At 40.2% G+C, this 19,651-nt stretch overlaps 4 protein-coding genes across 9 annotated transcripts; 2 read left to right on the top strand and 2 right to left on the bottom strand.

Annotated features, from left to right (window-relative positions):
* Positions 1 to 120: 120 nt before the first annotated feature.
* LOC122862254 (ankyrin repeat and SOCS box protein 2-like) lies at positions 121 to 9,775 on the bottom strand. 3 transcript variants are annotated; one of them, XM_044167599.1, is made up of 9 exons: positions 9,657 to 9,775; positions 4,883 to 5,080; positions 2,551 to 2,720; positions 2,184 to 2,339; positions 1,818 to 2,063; positions 1,563 to 1,734; positions 775 to 1,375; positions 521 to 674; positions 121 to 359 (listed from the first exon to the last, which is right to left on the bottom strand). In XM_044167599.1, exons 2-9 carry the CDS (start codon positions 5,032 to 5,034, stop codon positions 229 to 231), a joined length of 1,782 nt encoding a protein of 593 aa, XP_044023534.1. In that variant the 5' UTR covers positions 5,035 to 5,080; positions 9,657 to 9,775; the 3' UTR covers positions 121 to 228. The 3 variants fall into 3 exon arrangements, with proteins under 3 accessions (XP_044023534.1, XP_044023533.1, XP_044023535.1); XM_044167598.1 differs by lacking the exon at positions 9,657 to 9,775 and adding an exon at positions 5,656 to 5,771; XM_044167600.1 differs by lacking the exons at positions 4,883 to 5,080; positions 9,657 to 9,775 and adding an exon at positions 3,052 to 3,444.
* On the top strand, positions 7,285 to 10,959 carry si:ch1073-416d2.4 (coiled-coil domain-containing protein 42 homolog). The gene is made up of 9 exons (XM_044167602.1): positions 7,285 to 7,420; positions 7,532 to 7,577; positions 8,911 to 9,087; positions 9,195 to 9,352; positions 9,446 to 9,528; positions 9,652 to 9,824; positions 9,913 to 10,023; positions 10,114 to 10,230; positions 10,325 to 10,959. The coding sequence occupies exons 1-9, from the start codon at positions 7,314 to 7,316 to the stop codon at positions 10,508 to 10,510; spliced, it is 1,158 nt and encodes a 385-aa protein (XP_044023537.1). The 5' UTR covers positions 7,285 to 7,313; the 3' UTR covers positions 10,511 to 10,959.
* LOC122862261 (ubiquitin thioesterase OTUB2-like) lies at positions 10,879 to 14,452 on the top strand. 3 transcript variants are annotated; one of them, XM_044167608.1, is made up of 6 exons: positions 10,879 to 10,974; positions 12,108 to 12,188; positions 12,303 to 12,421; positions 12,505 to 12,589; positions 13,307 to 13,498; positions 13,628 to 14,452. In XM_044167608.1, exons 1-6 carry the CDS (start codon positions 10,879 to 10,881, stop codon positions 13,832 to 13,834), a joined length of 780 nt encoding a protein of 259 aa, XP_044023543.1. In that variant the 3' UTR covers positions 13,835 to 14,452. The 3 variants fall into 3 exon arrangements, with proteins under 3 accessions (XP_044023543.1, XP_044023545.1, XP_044023544.1); XM_044167610.1 differs by lacking the exon at positions 10,879 to 10,974 and adding an exon at positions 11,763 to 12,032; XM_044167609.1 differs by lacking the exon at positions 10,879 to 10,974 and adding an exon at positions 11,767 to 11,989.
* ddx24 (DEAD (Asp-Glu-Ala-Asp) box helicase 24) lies at positions 13,903 to 19,351 on the bottom strand. Of its 2 annotated transcripts, XM_044167595.1 has the most exons (9): positions 19,192 to 19,351; positions 18,072 to 18,970; positions 17,500 to 17,961; positions 17,236 to 17,389; positions 15,679 to 16,194; positions 14,998 to 15,073; positions 14,692 to 14,880; positions 14,477 to 14,606; positions 13,903 to 14,384 (listed from the first exon to the last, which is right to left on the bottom strand). In XM_044167595.1, exons 2-9 carry the CDS (start codon positions 18,964 to 18,966, stop codon positions 14,098 to 14,100), a joined length of 2,709 nt encoding a protein of 902 aa, XP_044023530.1. In that variant the 5' UTR covers positions 18,967 to 18,970; positions 19,192 to 19,351; the 3' UTR covers positions 13,903 to 14,097. The 2 variants fall into 2 exon arrangements, with proteins under 2 accessions (XP_044023530.1, XP_044023531.1); XM_044167596.1 differs by lacking the exon at positions 19,192 to 19,351 and having other exon boundaries at positions 18,072 to 19,184.
* Positions 19,352 to 19,651: the final 300 nt, after the last annotated feature.

Here is a 19,651-nt window from a genome sequence, read left to right as displayed (position 1 = left end):
TTTCACTACCACTGAGCATTTCTGTGAAACTACAAAACATTCCGATGGCCAGATTAAACAAACTTATTGTCACATTACATATATTATAAATAGATATTTCATACATAAAGAACTGCTTTGAGAGGAGCATTTACAGATTCAAGACATTAGATGCAACAAAAAAAAAAAAACAACACAAAAAGAGTTACATCTCTGATGCCTATATTTTGCGTGACGATCATCTTAAAGTCAGTCAGCCAGGCTCAGGTATCTGATCAGTCTGTCTGGCAGAGGTAGGCTTGTGAGAGACTTCAGTCTGTGTCTCCCCATTTGGGTCCGAATCCTTAATCTGCAAAGGTGTAGCAGTGGACGAGGTGACGCTGTAGACAAGACAAAGAGTAAAGACAAAGAGGATTGTCACCTGCATATTTGACTACATTTGTGTCGTATGCATGTGTAAGGAAGTGAAAGACAGAGACAGAAAGAGACATGTTTGCATATTAGGATGTAAGTGAATGATAACGTTTTATCAGGTACTTACATGACTTCCTCTTAACAGTGAACCATTCTTCCCGGCTGTCCAGTAGTTCAGTGAGTTTGCTGCACAGCTGAACATGACCAACATGCTCCAGCAGCAGGTCTATGATCGGTCCTGCCCATTTACACACAACTGATGTTGAGATCCACTCACAGAACTGAAGAAGAAAATCAGAAAGAAGCTAAATTATTTATAAAGAACATACAAATTTCAGTTATTGTGAAATCCATGAAAATGCTTTTGGTTATTTTTCCCACCTGTGTTGCCCTTTCTGGTGCCTCACTGCAGTTTAAAGAAAGCATATTGTCATTCTGCAAAACATAGCCATTACTGCCAGTTCTTATAGTGGATCCTCTTGATGCTGGGTGAGGGCCACTGCCGTGTGTACAGGTAAAACAGGAGAGGGCATCGCAGCCATTGTCCAAAAGGCACTTGAGTAGAGGCAGATTATTCATACAAAGTGCAAGAACAGCAGGGAACGTAGTGGCATTAGACGGGATTCTGGCGTTGACATCGGCCCCTCTCTCCAGCAGTAAGGACACAGTGCTGACACAGCCCTGCCGTACAGCCATCAGTAGAGGACTGACTGGGTCCAGGCTTAGACTAGCGCCGGCATTCAGTAACACCTCTGCTGTCTCTGTGCTGCCGTTGGCAATAGCAAAGTAGAGGGCTGTTGTACGTCCATCAGCATACTGGATGGAATGACTGTGGGCCAGTGTGGTGTTTACATTTGCACCTGCCTTCAGCAGCACAGCTGCCACAGTGTGTCTGTTGTGCTCTGCTGCCAGGTGGAGGGGGCTGATACAACTGTGGCGGAGCCTGGCTCGACTTGTCACTGAGACAAGCAGGGACACAATCCTGGACACAACGTGAGGAGGTTAAGTTCACAAAATACATAAAGACAACAAATGCAAAGCAGTTTCTATAACTCTTAGCATAACTCCATCTACAGTAACTACTCTATTGTGCATTATGACCACACATCTTCACCAGTGTTTTCTATTATAATAATACCTAAGTAACAAGTTATAGTTTCTCAACTTACTCATGGTGTCCATATTGGGCAGCAACATGCAGCGGCAGCAGTCCTGAGTTAGTGGGTTTGTTGGCATCAGTGTTTTGAGTCAACAGCACTGATACGCTTTCCTTGTGGCCATTTTTACTAGCCTCATGCAGCGCTGTGACACCATCACATGTCTGCATGTTCACATCTGCACCTACAGAAAAGCATTCTTCCTTTATGATCTTTAAATTGGGATCAGAAACATGAAAAGGAGGCATATTTTGAGCAGAAAAGTACCTTTCCCAATAAGGTAACACAGTGCCCTCATCTGTCCTCGCTGAGCTGCTACAATGAGTGGTGTGATGCTGTAGGTATTAGGTGGATTGATTGAGGCCCCGGCTCTTATAAGTATCTCACAGATCTCTGTGTTGTTCCTGGATACAGCCTCATGGAGGGCTGTCCAACCCTGACCACACCGCTGGTTCACAGTGGCTCCATAGGACAGAATGAGGCTCACCATATCCACATTCTCCAACTCACAGGCTACAGAAACAGACAAGACGCTGAGTCATTTCTGCCAAATGCCTGGCTGATATACACTTATCCATATCTTTTGCGTTTTTTTCTCTATACTGCTGTATACAATTGATTTCACAGCTGTACCTTTGTACAAAGGAGTTTCTTTGTTCTTGCTGCTGATGTCGGGGTCGGCACCTGCCTCCAGAAGGCACCGCACACATGACAAGTGTTCACAAGACACAGCAAGCAGCAAGGCCGTCTGCTCCTGCAAGGTGCGTTTGTCTACTGAACCTGGATGGGCTGGAGTAGAAAATATACATATCACACAAACCAGTTGGGCGACTTAATTAACATTGCAAACCAAAAAAATAAATAATGCAAACAGCACACACAAACACCTCTTTGAATAGATCTCTGTTTTCCTTTCCTATATTACCACGCTGAGCCCACATGATTCAAACTGAACAAATGCACTGTTTGAAAGCATTATTGAGGGTCCTCAATGTCATACCCCTCAGTAGGGTCTTCAAGCACTCTGATTGTCCACAGAAGGCAGCATCATGCAAAGATATCCACCCATCTTTGTTCTCCTTCAGCAGGCTGTGAGGAGCGGATGTTGCCAGATCATTAACAGCCTTCACATCCCCTCTCCTGATTGCAAACACCACTGGGTCAACATCCCTTGAAAAGGAGAAAAAAAAAAACCTTCTTACACTTAAAGGCAATTAAATGTAGTTTTAGACAGACATCACTGTTTGAGGGCTACAGTTTTGATGCAACCATGGACCTTAAATCTTTATATTTAGGTGATCATCTTAATGTTTTTGGCTTTATTTATTTAACCTACATAAGCAATTAATTATGTGATTAAATAAATCAAGATTAAACATGTTTTACTCATATTCTTCTATAGTTACACAGAAGACCTCAGTTGCGCACAAGGACCACCAACACACACACACAAACACACACGAAGCCTCGGTGTCAAACACCACCACAACAAAAGACTCACTCCGGCTCTGACGTGACGTCGCTCTGACTGTCTCTTCTCCTCCTATCTCCTCTCAGTCGCGGCAAAGCATTATTACATTTACCTCCAGCATTACGGAACTGAGATAAGTATTCAGAATAGCTGAATTTCGTCATTACTGATGATAGATGTCACGGCAGTGTTTCCACACAGCGCGGCGGCGGCGGAGCAGCGTGCGGCGCCGAGCGGGGCTCAGCTGTGCTCCCTCAGATTATTTTGGGACCGTATTGTCAGGCCGCAGGGTGACGGGTTTATCCATATATGTCAAGAGACTCGGGCATCCAGAGATAAGGCGAACAGCACTGGAGATAACGCAGTCTAAGCCGAGATGTCTTTCTTTGCATGAAGCCTTTATTTCATTGGCTGGCTTCCACATTAAACAACCAGATAATAAAAAGCACCAATCTTTTGGAAGAACAGGGCTAGTACCAGAGAAAAAACACAAAACACGAAATAACAATGACTACTACAGAAGATAAAAGATAGCTCCACCAGAATTCATGAGTCACTATTTACTTTTGAATGCCATAGCTGAAAGACTCTATCAAATGGACTATCCAGTAACCAGGGCCTAGCCAAATGATTCAGCTGCATACAGCTGGGAGATGCGCCTTTTCATCTAAAATATGAAAATAATGCCTTTAAAAACCCACCATATGTAATTTGTGTGCATTTGTAGAATGTAAACAACTCCTTAAAACTCCCAAATTCTCAGAAACAATTTTGAGGATATGACATCTGTGTCCTCAATGGTAGCTATGGGCATGACCATAACCTGTGGTTTTCATGCCAGAGAAAATTAAATCATCCCTTCTAAGAAAATTATTTCCTCTCATATGCCTCCTAAAAGGATTCAAAATGAAGTCATATTGAGGGCACTATGAGCACATTATGCCTTAATGGGCACAGTGACATAATTATTCAAGTTAATAATCTCTTGGCAGAGTTCATGAGCTTCACTTGTCTAACAATTGTTTTAGATGTGAAGCACCTCATACTGACTTGTAACTTACTCATTAAATCACTACATCACGTTGCAGTTTCTCCACAAGAGGGAGGTGTTTTGTGATTGACAAACCACATGACACATCTATGGCATCTTCAGGAAATTAAAGTCCTAGCAGCAGCAGATATATATTTCAATGTCGCCTCTTACTGGTGTAGAAAGTAATAGCTGCTGCACACTTACAGCCAGGCCACCTGCAGGCAATAAGTATTAGAGCTGTGGTGTTTCTCTTTTAGTTGCTCTTTTCTTTGTGTGTGTATTTTTAAAGTTTCAGATGTAAAACTTGTACCACGTTAGCTGAAATAAAATAATAGTAATGGAATGTCATTTTTTCACATCCAGTGTATGTTACTGTTAACTAGCTTGCCGCTCTAAACTCTTTAATTGTGATTTTATCATATATTTCCCTTCACATGAACCAGATTTAACATTACCCTTATTACATTCCCATTACACTTGGCCCCCATAAGAGTTTGTTTTGTTTTTTGGTCTGGAGAAATAGTCACCTGTACTGAGCCTCACATGATTTCACAAACACCCAAGTTTCTACTTTAAATATTCAGCACAGATCAGTAACCTACATAGTTTTCTTTGCTGTTTTTTGACAATTAATTATGCTGATCAACAATTTATAACCATCCATTTATGTAGAATATAAATGACCACATAAAATAACACATTTCAAAAGGGATTACTAAGGGATTGTTTTATTATAACATATTTGAAAAGGAAAATCTCTTGGGCATGTGCATACTATACAATACATTTTAGAAAAAAGAGCTATATAAAGTAATATTGTTTCCTCACCTGAGCAAGTTTACTGTTGAGTTCGCTGAAGTGTGGAGACTTAGGGAGCAGACAGCCAGCCTGTCTTTGATATCATTGTTTAGTCTCTGGTAAAGAGACCTGGATCTGCTGACTGCGATCATCACAGGAGATGTGTCTGAGGACTCGGACATCCAACAGTGTGCTGCTCATAAACTTCTTCATAAACCAGTGATGAGGCTGATGATCCAGAAGATTAGAAAACCAAAGTCAGAACACTAATAGCAGCAATTGCATTAACAGGTTTGCAAAGTCCCTAAGGCAAAAGATAATATGCCAACATACACAGTATTACAAACACATTCTATACAGTCAATACTGTATGAATTCATGCTCATTTGACAGAGCTGAAGTCTGCACTGGCAGACATCAGAGAGCAGTAACTCAGGCAGTGAGGATAGATGCCTTTTAAGGGCATGTTCAACTGTGTTTGATTCCACTTGATTCTGCTGCTCCAGAGACAACACTGATGTGAGGTTGTGTGTAGTGCTACATTGAGTTATGCAGCAGAAAAACGGCATTAGAATAACACATGAAGCTGAAGTTACAGTTTATTTGCTCAACTATGACTTTGATTAATGGACTAAGAAAATACAGTTTTTCCACTATATTAAGAAAAAAGATGAAATGCACACACACACACACACACACACACACAGAGAGAGAGAGAGAGGAGAGACTTGAACACATTTGTATAAAACTGTTTAAAAACCTTTCTTTAAAGCTTGAATCATAATTCAAAGACTTCAACTCACCATGTGACAGTGTCCAATACAAATGTGTTGATCCACTGTTATAACAAGAATAACATGGTCTAATATCCCTCTGTTGTATCAGCTCTTACTGTGACACAATGAAGTGTGAAAATGTGCTTGAGAAGCAGAGAACAACAGCTGATTTTTTGTTTCACAATCACTTCTTCGGAAGTGTTTGTGAAAAATTCTTCCTGTATCTAAAGTGGAAGTGTTCTCTGGTATGAACAAGTCCTTCAGTGCCTTCACAAGGTTGTTGAATCAACACCTCTCTAAAACAGTTTCAACAAAAGCTGAACATAACCATCATGAAGGTAGGATTTAGTGCAGGGCTGTTGTATAAGAAGATGAGAGAGGATAGTGGCAATAGTGAGAGGTGGTATTTAATTACAACAAGTTACATTTTCACAATAACTCAAGTTCACAAGGAATATTTCCTTCGAACATTACCAGCACTTTTGTTCTTTTTAATACAGTAATCATAGACCTTTCTCACAGACAGGTCTTAGCACGAAATACCTACAGTAGGTGAAACTAATACCATACACAATGGCTCTCCTCCATTTAGGTTTCCAGGGAAGCTTGGAATGATGCTTTTGAGCATTTTGACTTGTCATTGCAGGAAAAGTACAGGTGTAATTAATACCATTAACTTATTAAATCTAATGTGTAAGCCCCCCTCCACTCAAAAATGCCTTTTCCTAATTGTTACTTCACTGTGCAGAATGATGTAGGCTACGTACAGAGTTTGACACATTCATCTGCTGAAGGAGGAAAGTTTCTCTGTGCTTAGGTCAAATCTGAGTTTAAGACTATGTGTCTTATGTGCCTGATTGTGTGACATCACAACTACTTTAAAAACCAATCATGGTTCAATATGCAACTTACACAAGTGTGATGTGGAAAGTGAAACCTCCAGAGCACATACACTGAGAATGGACTTTTAATTTACATCTTGCATCCACCACTTAAACTTTTGAAATTAAAAATATTTGCATATTCAAAGTTTCTGGACTTTTCAATAAGGGAGAGGTAGATGTTATTTTAAAAAATTAACAAGGTAATTCAACTTTTTTGTCAAAAAGCCTTATCAGACACAAATTATAGTAATTTAAAGCAGAGTTTCAGATTTCTATATGTCTAAAAACATGTCTGAAGGGGATCTTTAATGAACAGTTGGAGAGCAGATGCCCTTTTTATTGTTATGTATGCTTTAATTTTTCATTCCATATCAATATAGAGTTAATTTGGGGTCATATTTTACAGAATTTATCACGTGAGCTCTTAACGGAGTTGATAACAGTGCATCCCAAACCCGTCGTGGAGCTCAGAGTCAGCAGTCCATAGTTTGGTCCTCCGTACAACTTGGTTCACAGGAATTAGACCGGAGTGAGCGCTCTTAATGTTCTCCTCCTCTCGGACCTCTAACGATCTCATTTCTGTGCCTCTTATTCAGTCAATAAAACAGAACCGCCTCCCTAGCAGTTGCCATAACAACCGAGAAATGATCCCGACGCATTCCCTGTTGTCTTGCCCGCGTTTCCCAGGCAACATCTACACAAATCCAGGAAAACATCCGGAAAAGATCCTCGTCCGAACGTGGAATAACTACAGGACTTGTTTACTCATCGGGATTCCTGGACAATATATTTGCAAAAAACATGACGACTTCTTCCCTTCCCTTCTTAGATAACAGCGATGCCCGTCTAAAACTGACGGTGGAGAACAGAATAAGAAACATTTTTGTAACACAGTCAGAAGACACCAGGTAGGCCTGTGCTTACAGTGGGCAGCATGTCAACTTCATTTCTCTTTAAAAACCTAATTATGAATGTTTCCATTGGGTGGCGTTGTTAGTGCAAATCTATTTTCTCCTCAGACATAGAAAGCAAGAAAATGTCAACCACATACCTGTTGTAACAGAGGTAAGTAAAAAATATTGGTTGTCAATCTGTGCATTCAAAGGTTATATTGATAACATTTTTATGTATATGAATATAAAAAAACATCCACAGAGCTTTTAGAAAGGTGCGGAATAAAAGTATCGCTTTTCCTAAAAAAAATATATTATGATTGTAAATTAATTATTTAAACATTTTGACAGGTCCAAAATGAATGTTTTGTTTATCTCTGTGAGATGTCTGAAGTTTGGTTCCTACTTCTAACAAGGCTTGTGAGCCAATAGTATAACACGTTGGTATCACGTGGTATAGTTGACAGTTGTGGAAAAAAACGGACGCTTAAGTTAGCACATATTAGCTACCTTCGCTTAATCGTCTGAACAGCAATAACCCATAAAATTACAGTTCTGCGTATTCATTATATTTATACGTAAATGAATGTTCATAACTACTGCAAATCTGCTCATTATACTGTTTAGACCCAAGACGTGACTGTTATTGAGGGTGTCACCTTATATAGTCGTCTAACATTAGCCCTATTAGAGACACTTTGCTGAGGGTACTTGTGGCTAGCTACAAGTTAATATAAAAATCTGATCATACAGTTGGCCTTTCTCCCTGTAGCCATTGTTGCCGTGTGGTGCTCAGCTGTTTTTTTTATAATCCGCTATGAGATTTGTTTTCAGCAAGAAAACACTTCGAGTAATGTTAGGTCAACACTACACTAACACTAATGCTAGCTAACGTCAACTTTTACTGCAGCTGTCTGTCTAATGTCCAGCGCTGTGGGTTTTAACAGCATCCCTACTATGCACTGTACTCGTTGATTGGATTAAAATATTTACCTAATGTCTTATATTGTAAGGATGATTGAAATGTCATTTTACGGTGTTGCAATATAGGGCCCCTATAATTATTAAATGATGGGGGAAAAGGGTTATCTAAAGCTAGCTAGGTAGCTAGCCATATACTAAGATTACCATGGATAACATTACATGAAACACCAGTGCACAAAGTAACCTAAATCTATAGCTATATGTTGCAAAATGAATTCATTATTTTATCATGAAAGATTCATCACTTGACATGACAGTTTCGCTCCACTTGACCATGAAATATGCAGGTAGTGCAGCGACCTGGCAACCACTGGAATGGCATGGGAGGGGGAGTGTGTCATCTAGTGGCTGGATGTTATCAATGTAATCAATAGCACCTTTAAGAAATATTATAATATTAAAATTATACAGAAAATAAAAATGTGTTGCCTATGATGATTCACTTTTTGGGATGTTTTAGTACATGGAAAGCGTATTAGTGTTTATGCAGCTAATAGTATGGGCTATTTTTATATGTGCAGACTTCTAGCAGAGTCCTTGAGGCAGGAGTGAACACTTTGCAAAAGACTCTGGTTCTGAAGAAACAAGCTGAGTTGGACGAGGTCGACGAGCAACTCACACTCAAACGGCAAGAGTTTAAGAGCTGCGTGGAAGCTCTAGCCCAGAGGAGGTCTGAATTGGAAATAAAACAACAGCAGGTGAATTGAAACCTCCTAAAACTACTCAAACACAAGAATGATTAGGGAGTACATACCTGTCACTGACACTGTCCTAATGCAGTTGCCCTTGGGGTTTGTTTATCCAGACTAAAGAGAGGGCAATGAAATTTGAGAAGTTTGTGGCTGAAAATGAAGTGAAGCGACGGCGAGCGCTGAAGAAGTATGAGGTTGCACGGGAGCAGAACATGTCGAAGCAGAGAGAAGTAGAAGATCTGACAGAACAGCTGAAACAACTTAGAGCCAGGTGAGAACTTTAAACCAAAGCTTTAATGTGAGGGTAATGCTTATTAAGTTACTTTTTTTAACCTCAGATTGAATTCACAATCTCAATTCACAGACAGCAAGTTTTAAAGGAGAGAATGGCAAAATACAAAATCTATGAGGACTATTTGATGAAAACACTAGATTATCTCCCCAGCAGTAAGTAAAACTGACTTTTATTGCCCTTCACGAGTAAACATTTACATGAATCTGTTCTGTTTATCCTAATGAGTTAATTACACACTGGCTGTAAGATAGACCAAACTGCCCAATCTTTTTCAGTTTACCTTGATAATGGGTCTGAGTCTTTGGTTATGCCCATCATTCGGCGCCATGAGACCCTGTCCATCACCCACCAGGAGCTGCTGCAGCGTTTGGGGCGTCTGGAGGAGGAGGTGGAGCAGGGCCAGCGACTACTGCAGACCATTAAGCAGGAGCACAGCATTAAAAAATTGGTCAGACACACACAGATATTCACTGCAATTTGTTTTAAGTGATAGTGCTTGAATGAACAACCTATTAGAGTTTTTATGTCTGATGCAGATGGCCAATAAGGAACTGTCTGAACTCCAGAGTGAGTTAGAAACCCTCAAAGAGAAGAACAAGCAGGCAGAGATTAACCTGCTGATGGAGCAAGGCCTGTCCAGAGTGAAGGTATGCCTTGAAGGTTATGAGATGGGAATGACCCTTAGCATATTTGCAGATAGGAGATTTGGATATAAATAAAGTGCCATTATCACTCAGGTTGAAGAAGTGGGAACCTTGCTTATGGCCATCAACAGCCTCGCAGAGCAGTGTTATCTACCAGCATATGGACCTCTGGAAAACATGAACATACTGACAATGATGGACATGGTGAAGGTAATATCTTAAGATAATAGCTGGTTATTAGTATTCATACCAGTAATTTACGTTCCTTGACCTAACTTTTAACTAACCAAGAGTTTGATTTCAGGAGTACATTCTGGACGAGGCAGACACAGAGAAGAGAGCGAGGAGACTGATGGAGTCGGGGTCTGCAATGACAAGTAGAACAGCTCTGACAGACAAAAGAGAGAGGGGATCAATGAAAAGCATCGGCAGTAAAACACAAATCAAATGTTCAAGTAAAGTCAGTAGAAAGAGTGAGACAATAAGTTGATGTAGAACTTTTACAACTTATCACGTTGTTTTCATGCTTACAGTAATCTAACTTTGTTGAGTGTGAAAGTTCAGTTTTGACCTTGGAAACAGGAGTTTGACAAAATCTTACTTTTGAAATGTAGAACATGACAACATGACTGTGAGATGCAGTTGGAAACTCTAGAAAAAGCCAGTAAATGGACCTTGTGTTAAGATATTTTTGTAAACATCTAAGAGTGGTTTGACTCTTAAATTGTTTGAGTTTATGTAACAGAGGTTCAGTGTTCAAAACACTTAATGCAAAATGCTATGCATCAAGTTTTGTACTTTTCATATATATTTTGAAAATAAGGTAACTAAGTGTATTCGAGCATCAGAACTTTGTAAATGTGTATCTCTGGAATGTCATCATTGTTGCATTTTAAAATAAAATGGTCACAATCAAATGATGCTGTCAGGCAGATCAAACCGGAGCGTGTCATGGTATGTATGCAATTTTCTCAGATTTAGATTATTAACAGTAACGAGAAGAGATTTGCAGTTTACGAAGAATTATTTTAAATGATGTAGAGTAAGGATTCTTTGTGATATTCTGCATTTTATTTCTTAAATACAGTAAATATAAAGTAGCAGAGAGAATCTGACTTTCCTGTTGTAAATCCTACATATTGTTCAGGGCCAAGTGTTGCATACATTTTCCATTCTGTATCTACCACAAAGTGGGTGCTTTTGCACAAGACGCCAAACAATTATGTTGCAATGCTACTCCTCTGGGCAATGCAGTCAAAGCAGCAAAACATGTTAAGCCATACTTTTTAGAGGTTTATTTTGTCAGTAATTTGCATTCCTGAAGGATTGATCAATATTCTGGGTTGTCAGGCTGTAAGACGACAGCTCAGATACTTCAGGTTGTTGTGAGTATCCTCACGTTAATTAATGAAGCCTCCTTATTAATGAGGAAGGGTCTCTGTAGTTAAATGAGTCCCACCTCTACCAGATACATTGAAATACAGTATTTTTACTGTGATACTTTAAGTGTCCTAAAATTTGCTGATAATTCTTCTGTACTTTTACACAAGATTTTGAAAGTAGGATTTTACAATTAAAAAGTGTTGTTTTTTTTTTACATTGAAGTATTGCTAATTTAACTTAGGTTAAAGTCCTGAGTATTTCCTCCACCACTGACTCATGTCTGTCACCTTACTGTAATAGTAACAGGGAGAAGGCTAACCCCACAATAGGCTAATTGAGGGTTGACATGTTTTTAGCTAACACCGGTTACACTGGTTTCTAGTTTTAGACTGATGTTTAGGCTTAACGACATTTTCGGTTACAAAACGTCATCTACGAAGGCATGACTCCAGCGTTAAACAAACCCTGTACTGTCCCTTTAACACGAACACGTGGTATCTGCAAACATCCGGGTTTCAGAAAAATGGAAATAAAATTGCAACAATGTTTTGACACACAGCTTTGACGCACGGAGTCTTGCCAAACTGTAATTACGTTTTCTTACATTGTTTCCATGTTGAAATACGAAGGTATGTCGTGTGGCCAGTCGCCCTTGAAACCGCTGTTTGGTCTCGCAACTAGTAACGCTGTTTGTTTCTCGACAGATGGAGGCTGGCAGTCTTGTCTCATGCAGAGAGGACATTTCTTCGCTGTTTCCTGAGCAAACGCCGGGTGCCAAATATAAAGTAGGCTGGGGTGGGGTGGGGTGGGGTAGGGTGGTGTACTGCAGGTAGTCATGGTCACCCATCTTGACTCAACGGGTCCGCCGCATATTAATCACACCTATTGTCCTTTGTTAGGATTTAAGCAGCCAGTTTTCCTCCGTGAGACAAGTGAGCGGAGATGGAAACTGCTTCTACAGAGCACTCTGCTTCGCACACTTGGAGTCAGTCCTGCACAATCCCAGGGCTTTGCAGAGGTCAGTTGTCATCACCACTGCCATTTGTCCAAACTGAAGTCACTTCAAATTTAAGGCGGCCTTGTCGTATTGATTTCTTTCAGATTTAAGGAGACAATTATTCAAACCTGCAAAGACTTGTCTTCTGCGGGATTTGATGAGAGCTCCTTCAGGCATCACCTGAACACAGTAAAAAATGCATTTCCTTTTACAGTCACACCATATATTTTACTTAACAGGTAGCATTCGGTCTAATTTAAAATAAATGAAATGCTCAGACTTTAAGCAACAAAAAGGTACATTTATTGTTGGGAATTAACTATTAATTACTGTCAAGCAATAGTGACCTTGGACCTATTTGTAAGATTATTTTAAAATTCCATTTTGGCCTTTGGGTAGTCCCTAACATTTTCCCCGGAGAGGTAGTGTGTTTGACATAATACGCACTTACAGGCATAAAATGAGGTGTATAGTCCAAAATAGACTGAAGTGAGAATGTCTTTGTGGTGGATGTCGATCTCAACAATCTGACACTTGCAGATTGTTGAGATTGCACTTACATGCAGATTTTTAAGAGGAAAACATATGAAAGTACCAATACATTCTATATATGGAAGAAATTTGTGACCAGCTGAAAAAAAATCATGTTTATGCTCATGAATTACATCTTGAGGGAAGCTAGCTGAAATAAGAAGAGCCCACTGACCTGGCACATCACCTTGGAACTTAAAAAACCTCACAAGGAGCTCCTTACTAAGTGTGATTAGTCTGCTACTAGATCTGCTTATTAAAAATATGCAGGGAATGAAAATCAAAGTATTCGAGGCACACTTGTATTACTAGGAAGAAGAGTTTTTTTGTAAAACCAAAAAGTGACAATATCTCATTGTTGCTGTTCTCTTTTAGGTCGTAAATGTAGTGGAGCAGTGCCAGGCTGATGAGCAGGAAGACAGGCTGCTCACGCTCTTCAACGAGCAGATGACCTCTGACAGCATGGTGCAGTATCTCAGGCTGCTCACTTCAGCACACCTGCAAAATCATGCTGACTTCTTCTGCAACTTTGTGGAGGCGTCTAATCTCCAAGTCTACTGTCATCAAGTTAGTAATAAAGTGTTGCTGCCATTTAGTGAAAATATAGTAGACAATGTTTCACTGTCCAAGTAAAAAAGGATAAGTCAAAGAAATGCAACTATCAGGTTTGGTAATGTCTTCCTTCTCTTCATTCAGGAAGTGGAGGCCATGGCGATGGAGTGTGATCATGTGGACATCTTAGCTCTGTCACAGGCCCTGGATATTTGCATCCACATCGTCTCCATGGAGGGTGATGAACAGCAATTGGCCCACCACATCATTCCAGAGGGTGCTGAACCCTCCCTGCACCTCCTCTACCAAACGTCACATTATAACATTCTCTACCCACGACCTCAACACTGACCCGCGATCCACTAGGACTCAGCTCAACTCAGGAATATTGACTTTGGTTGAATGAAATCCCAAATGGGTTTTAAGACACTCGTGAAAACAGATTTTTATAAAATCTTGCAGTGTACAGCGGTTCAACATCTGGAAATACAATTTTTGCACATTGTGCAATAAGTATTTAAATGAATTGAAATTAATTTATGTAAAAAAATACATAAATCAACAATTACATAAATCAAAGATGGTCTTTTAAAACACACATTCCCATTAACATGTCACTGCTGCTGCTGCTGTTCTTTCTTCTGCTTCTTCTGCTTTTTCTGCTGTGGTGGAACAGCTTTCTTTAACTTCTGTTTCTCCTCCTGTATTGAAACCCTGGTAAGGGCACTTTCCATCCCTGCTAGAGGCATGTGAGGCAGGGAGAGCTTTCCCATTTGAGTGGGGTACTTGGTCTTTGTCACGTTCTTGAAAACAGGCTGGTTGATCAAATGCTTCAAATGCTTTTTCATCCCCTTTACCATCTTCTGCTGCTCTCTGTCAGCGTCTTCATCCTTTGCTCTGCCTGACATAAGTCACATATTCAATTGTCTGTATTTGAACATTTTTAAATAAACTGAACATGTTACAAGAGATTTTGTGTTGTGTTGGTCTTACCAATTAAAAGATCATCATCCAGGTCCACCTCCAGGGCCTCTGCTGCTTGTCTGAACCAGGAGTTGTGGTGCTTCTCCCTGCTATTGTGGAACTCAATCTTCTCTATCCGTCTGGCCAAGTTCACCCGTTCCTGTGGAGGAACACATTCGACAATAAACTATCGAATATAATCTTTTTAATGCCACATAAGGGCAGGACCTAATGCAGGATCTCACCTTGATTGCTTCCATGCATTTGATCTCTATGGGGAACATGGGAAGCTCCTCGTCCTTCCCAAGAGCCTTGTAAATCTTTTTGAAGTTCATCATGTCGTCCGGGCCTATTAGCAGCAAACTGAGACCCTCTTTGGTGGCTCTTGCTGTTCTGCCACTCCGATGGACGTAAGTCTCAGATGTCCTGGGAACCTGGTTAGTGTTACAGTTAATTAGTACTCTTGTTTTTATAGGACAATACTCTTTGTTTGAATAGACGTAACTGGCTTTCAGTCAAAAATAATAATTGCTAAGTCAAAAAAAGCTTACCTGGTAATGAATAACATGCTGAACATTGGGAATATCCAGTCCTCTTGCTGCCACATCAGTAGTCAGCAGAACACAACTGAATGAAATTTGGAAATTCGAGCATCAATTAAGTAAGTAATGAGTCAATGGTGAAGTTCAGTGTTTGAGAAAGAAATATTTACATTTGTTTGGGCTTTGAGTTGATTATTCCAAAAAAAAAAAAAAAAGCCAAATAATGAGGTATTTTAACTACATAAAGGTGTGAATGTCACTTTCTATGACAGTGAGCACAGGGTTCATTACAAGAACTGCCTCTTAGTTACCAAATTAATAATCTGATCTTTAAATAAGTACATATCACTGTGTTAAATGATTATAATTCTAAATTTTTTAAACTTCCACTGTGATTTATTTATTTATTTTTTACCAAGGGACACCTTGCCAAGATGGCAGCAACACAAGCACATGTACAGACAAATCAAAGTGCACTGAAGTTGTTTCTCCACCTCCACTGAAGAAGCTCTTCCCTCTGTTGATTAAGCCATAAAAAAAGCCTTTTCGCAAATACCTGATAAAACCCTTAAGCCTTTAGTAGCAGTCAACAGTTCTTTATATTTCATGATATGTACACAGTTACTAGATTAAGTCCCAACCTAAGGCAAATACCTTTAGACCGCTACTGCAAGTGTGTGCAAAACTCACCTCTCCCTCTCAGCAAACCTTTCCAGGTTTTTGAGGCGTTGTTTCTGGTGCATGTTGGCATGAAGAGGCAGAGGAGTACGGTCCAAGATAACCAGCAGGGAGTTCAGTCTCTTGATACAGTCTATACTGTTGGCAAACACCATGGTGCGGCCAGGATACTGGAGCAAGAAGTAATAAAGATAAAAGTCCTTTTCCTCCTTCTGACAGTGGATCCGTGTCTCAGTCAGAGTCTCTGCAGTTGCCTCCTTCCTGGTCAGGTCAACGATTTTGGGTTTGGACTTGATCCCCACTTTCTCCATGAGAATCTCCAGCTTGCTCCTCTGGTCCAGATTCTTCTTCTTCTTCTTCTGCAGGAGCCGGGTGGGCAGGCTGCGAGCCATGGTCAGTGTGGCCGAGAACACAAATGTTTGCCTCATGGGATTAAAGTGCACAGTGTTCAGCATCTCCAGCAGACTCTCCAGCTCTGCAAAGTGGCCTCTCTCTACCATGCGATCTGCTTCATCAATAACCAGGCATCTGTAGAATAACACAACCGAGAGTAGTTAATAAAAAGGTAGCATGAACATCGGACAGACGCACTAAATCCTGGAAGGAAGTCACATTCAATAAAAACAAAGTCACCACCTGTGGTATCTGTTTAGCTTCCAACAAACATTTTGCTGCTGCCTCTGGCATTTTGTTTGAAAATTACTGCACAGGGACCCCTCCTACAAATAGCAATTATGTGCATGCAGTCGATGCTAGGTCTCTTTGCTTTATTTAACCTTTCACTGCTGATGTTGTACTTAAGGCCCTACAGGCCATGGAAGTTAGAAAGTCAATGGCATGGATATCTTGGACTGTTTCTTCTTAAGCCATTTCATGCACCAGTAATTACAGAGCATTTTAGATACAGTATATATTTTATATTTGTATTACATCTTGTATAGCATGAAGTTAATTGGTGTGAGTGAAGAGGATGCAGAGGACAGGGTTAGATGGAGGCACATGATTCGCTGTGGCGACCCCTGAAAGGGAACAGCCGAAAGGAAAAGAAGAAGAAAGAAGAAGATTACATCTTGTATAGGAACTGGCTAATGTGGTCCCTCCTGACAAACATTTATGGTTATCCACCTACCCTTCAAGAACCAAAACCAATAATGCTGTTTATCAAAATCTGATGAATAAATAAGAAAGTAGGGCTGGATGATAATTCAGTACTACAGTTTACTGACTTCCAGTGGCTTCGTATTGTGATGATGTGATCATAACATTAGCAACACAACAAAATTCTGTTGTCCAAATTACTGACTCAAAGCATATTATACTTAAAAACTATTATGTTATACCAACCTTTATTAAGTTGGAGAAAATTATATACTCTTTTTAAACAATCTGGAAATCCCTGACACTTCTGCCAGATGCTGAGGATGGCTGATCAATCTGTAATGTTTGCCATATGTATGTACGTATATACTGTATATTAATATCTGAAAAATATTCTGTTTCATATATATATATATATATTTTACCATATCACCCCAATCATATTAGAAAGAGGTGTGAAGTGTGACTTACCTGAGCTGTCTCAAGTTCAACAGATGTGGATGCCTCTCCTTGATCAAGTCCCACAGACGTCCTGGAGTGGCAATAATGATCTCTGGTCTTCGCTTCAGCATCCTCCTTTGTTTCTGTTGTGACATTCCACCCACCACTATCGCTGTTTTAATGTCTGCACAAAAGTAACATCTTGAGTATCTTGACATTCATAATTCTGTTAAATTAATTCAAAAAACAAACAAACAAAACAACAAAAAAAACTTTAAAACTTTAATGACTTACCTGTGAATTTTGCGACAGCGTCAATATGGTGCTTGACCTGAACAGCCAGCTCCCTGGTGGGAGTGAGCACCAGTCCAAGCAGCGGCTGACTGCGACTGCCAGCAGGTTTTTCTTCTGCTTCAGCGGTGGGGTCAAAGTCAAAGTCTGCATTTTCAATTACTTTAACACACCCAAGCCTCTCATCGTCATCTTCACTGTCATGTTCTTCTGTGTCACCTTGATCCAGCTCTGTGATGCTTTCACCACCTTCTTCCTCAGCCTCCATGTTGTCCTCCTCGTCCTCTTCTATTGTGGATTCAGCTGTGTCACCTGACTTTGTGGACTCGTCTATAGCTGGTAAATACAAACTCTCCACCTCTGTGGTTGGTTCAATGCTGTCAACAACAGGCTTTTCTGAACCGGTTCTCCACTCCAGGATGGTGTGGATCATGGGAATGCCAAAAGCCAATGTCTTCCCACTTCCTGTAATGCCAGTGCTCACATTAGCTTCACTTATGGAAATATGAGGACAGATTGTCACGAGACAAAAACTTTGACAATAACTTAAGAGAGAAAAAGGTATTTTAACTTACCTGTCTCAGCCGCCCCCAGGATATCCATACGATCCCTGATAGCTGGAGGCAAAGCCAGGGCTTGAATAGGGGTCGGTGAACCAAATCCAAGACTGCTCAGTGCCTTTAGCACAGGGGAGGGAACAAACAGGTCCTTCCATGCACAAACATCAGTATTTTTGTCAATAGAGCCAGAAAGTGCTGCATTTGTCCAATTCTTTTGCTGCTTGGGGGGCTTTGTCATTTTATCTTGAGTGGATTTTTCTTTTTCCAGAGCCTGAAGTTCTGATGGAGACTCCAGGTTTGGCTGTTCTTCTGGGCCTGTATCCATTTCTATCTGCTGCTTCTGTGTCTTTTTCTTCTTTTTGTTACTCTTCTTTGTGAGTTTTGATTGGGAATGAGGTTCTGAGCTAATGGCTGTATCTGTTAAAGTGGCTTCTTTAGCTGTTACATCTTCTCCTCCCTCCACACCTGCTGCTACATCGTCCTGTGTCACTTCTGCAGAAATGTTATCTGGTTGGACTGACTCCTTTGCTGTCAGTTTCTTATTTTTCTTCTTCTTCTTGGTTTTTTTCTTGGCTGGTTCAGCTGTTTTCTCTCCCTCTTTGCTCTCCACATCTACCTTCTCTCCAGACTCCTCTCCCTCGCTGGCTTTTCTTTTCTTCGCCTTCTTCTTCTTCTTCTTCTCATTTTTCAGTTCTTTTGCTGCTTTAGCTACAGCCACCTCGGAGTCTATCAGACGGTAATTTGTTAGCTCTTCAAAACACACCAGACCCTCTAAGCCCTCCTCGGAGAAGAGACTGGGATCGAGCTCTATGGCTTTCCATTTTCCTTTCACATGGATGCTGCGTTTGTCTTTTTTTTTTAGCCCGGAGGACAGACGCTTATTTTTCGGCTTCATCTTCTTTGTCTTCATTTTCCTACAAATAAATAAACTAACCGAGTTACGCCAAAATGTTAAATTGCCTCCCTCAGAGTTGTTAAAAGCGTAACGCTACGTGTGAAGTTAGCTAGCAGCTGGGTACCGAGGCACTGCAACTATATATAAAATGCTCGTAAATATATCAGATTCATTTGGCTTGGTAAAATATAAACAACTATACAACATGTATAAGTAAAAACAATTTTAAAAAATTACTACCTTGACTTGGCTGTGGTTTTTTAAGACGTCAAAATAGTGTTACAAATGATAACATCCAAGCATGACACGAGGGCGCAGCCATGACAGTGCTGATCACGTGGTGTGAAAAACTTTATTTGTCCAACAACAGCGATTTCTTTCCTGCAGGATGGGGCCGTTAAAAGGTTATGTATAGGACTACTGTATGTTAGTCATATTATTTATTCTTCACTGGGATTAACAAATCGTTCCTGCTATTATCTGTTTTGTTAAATCCTGTTTTATCAGCAAAACAATCACAATATCTTAAAATCATCTATTTGAAATGATCAGTAGCCTGATAGTGATCATATTCATAAAGTCAGATATTAATACGATTCAGAGAAAGTAATATTTTCAGACATTTCTAATGTGACTGAGCTCAGTGTTTGAGCTGGGACACATCTAATAGACTGGATGTTTTGGTACCACCCTTAATAAA

Source organism: Siniperca chuatsi, linkage group LG15 (genome assembly GCF_020085105.1).
Source record: "Siniperca chuatsi isolate FFG_IHB_CAS linkage group LG15, ASM2008510v1, whole genome shotgun sequence".
NCBI classification, from domain to species: Eukaryota; Metazoa; Chordata; class Actinopteri; order Centrarchiformes; family Sinipercidae; genus Siniperca; species Siniperca chuatsi.
This window is presented reverse-complemented; position numbering and strand designations above follow the sequence as displayed.

What these genes read in the sequence shown, in the direction of transcription:
- si:ch1073-416d2.4 (XM_044167602.1), top strand. Translation starts at nt 7,314, where the DNA reads ATGACGACTTCTTCCCTTCCCTTCTTAGATAACAGCGATGCCCGTCTA. An exon ending in CTGAAACAACTTAGAGCCAG is followed by an intron (nt 9,353 to 9,445) that starts GTGAGAACTTTA and finishes CTCAATTCACAG; the next exon opens with ACAGCAAGTTTTAAAGGAGA. An exon ending in CAATGATGGACATGGTGAAG is followed by an intron (nt 10,231 to 10,324) that starts GTAATATCTTAA and finishes GTTTGATTTCAG; the next exon opens with GAGTACATTCTGGACGAGGC.
- LOC122862261 (XM_044167608.1), top strand. Translation starts at nt 10,879, where the DNA reads ATGTGTATCTCTGGAATGTCATCATTGTTGCATTTTAAAATAAAATGG. An exon ending in TCAAACCGGAGCGTGTCATG is followed by an intron (nt 10,975 to 12,107) that starts GTATGTATGCAA and finishes GTTTCTCGACAG; the next exon opens with ATGGAGGCTGGCAGTCTTGT. An exon ending in AATCCCAGGGCTTTGCAGAG is followed by an intron (nt 12,422 to 12,504) that starts GTCAGTTGTCAT and finishes GATTTCTTTCAG; the next exon opens with ATTTAAGGAGACAATTATTC.
- ddx24 (XM_044167595.1), bottom strand. Translation starts at nt 18,966, where the DNA reads ATGAAGACAAAGAAGATGAAGCCGAAAAATAAGCGTCTGTCCTCCGGG. An exon ending in CGCTGTCGCAAAATTCACAG is followed by an intron (nt 17,390 to 17,499) that starts GTAAGTCATTAA and finishes ACTTTTGTGCAG; the next exon opens with ACATTAAAACAGCGATAGTG. An exon ending in GGATGATGATCTTTTAATTG is followed by an intron (nt 14,385 to 14,476) that starts GTAAGACCAACA and finishes GACTTATGTCAG; the next exon opens with GCAGAGCAAAGGATGAAGAC.
- LOC122862254 (XM_044167599.1), bottom strand. Translation starts at nt 5,034, where the DNA reads ATGTCCGAGTCCTCAGACACATCTCCTGTGATGATCGCAGTCAGCAGA. An exon ending in CACCAGAAAGGGCAACACAG is followed by an intron (nt 675 to 774) that starts GTGGGAAAAATA and finishes TTTCTTCTTCAG; the next exon opens with TTCTGTGAGTGGATCTCAAC. An exon ending in CACTGTTAAGAGGAAGTCAT is followed by an intron (nt 360 to 520) that starts GTAAGTACCTGA and finishes TCTTGTCTACAG; the next exon opens with CGTCACCTCGTCCACTGCTA.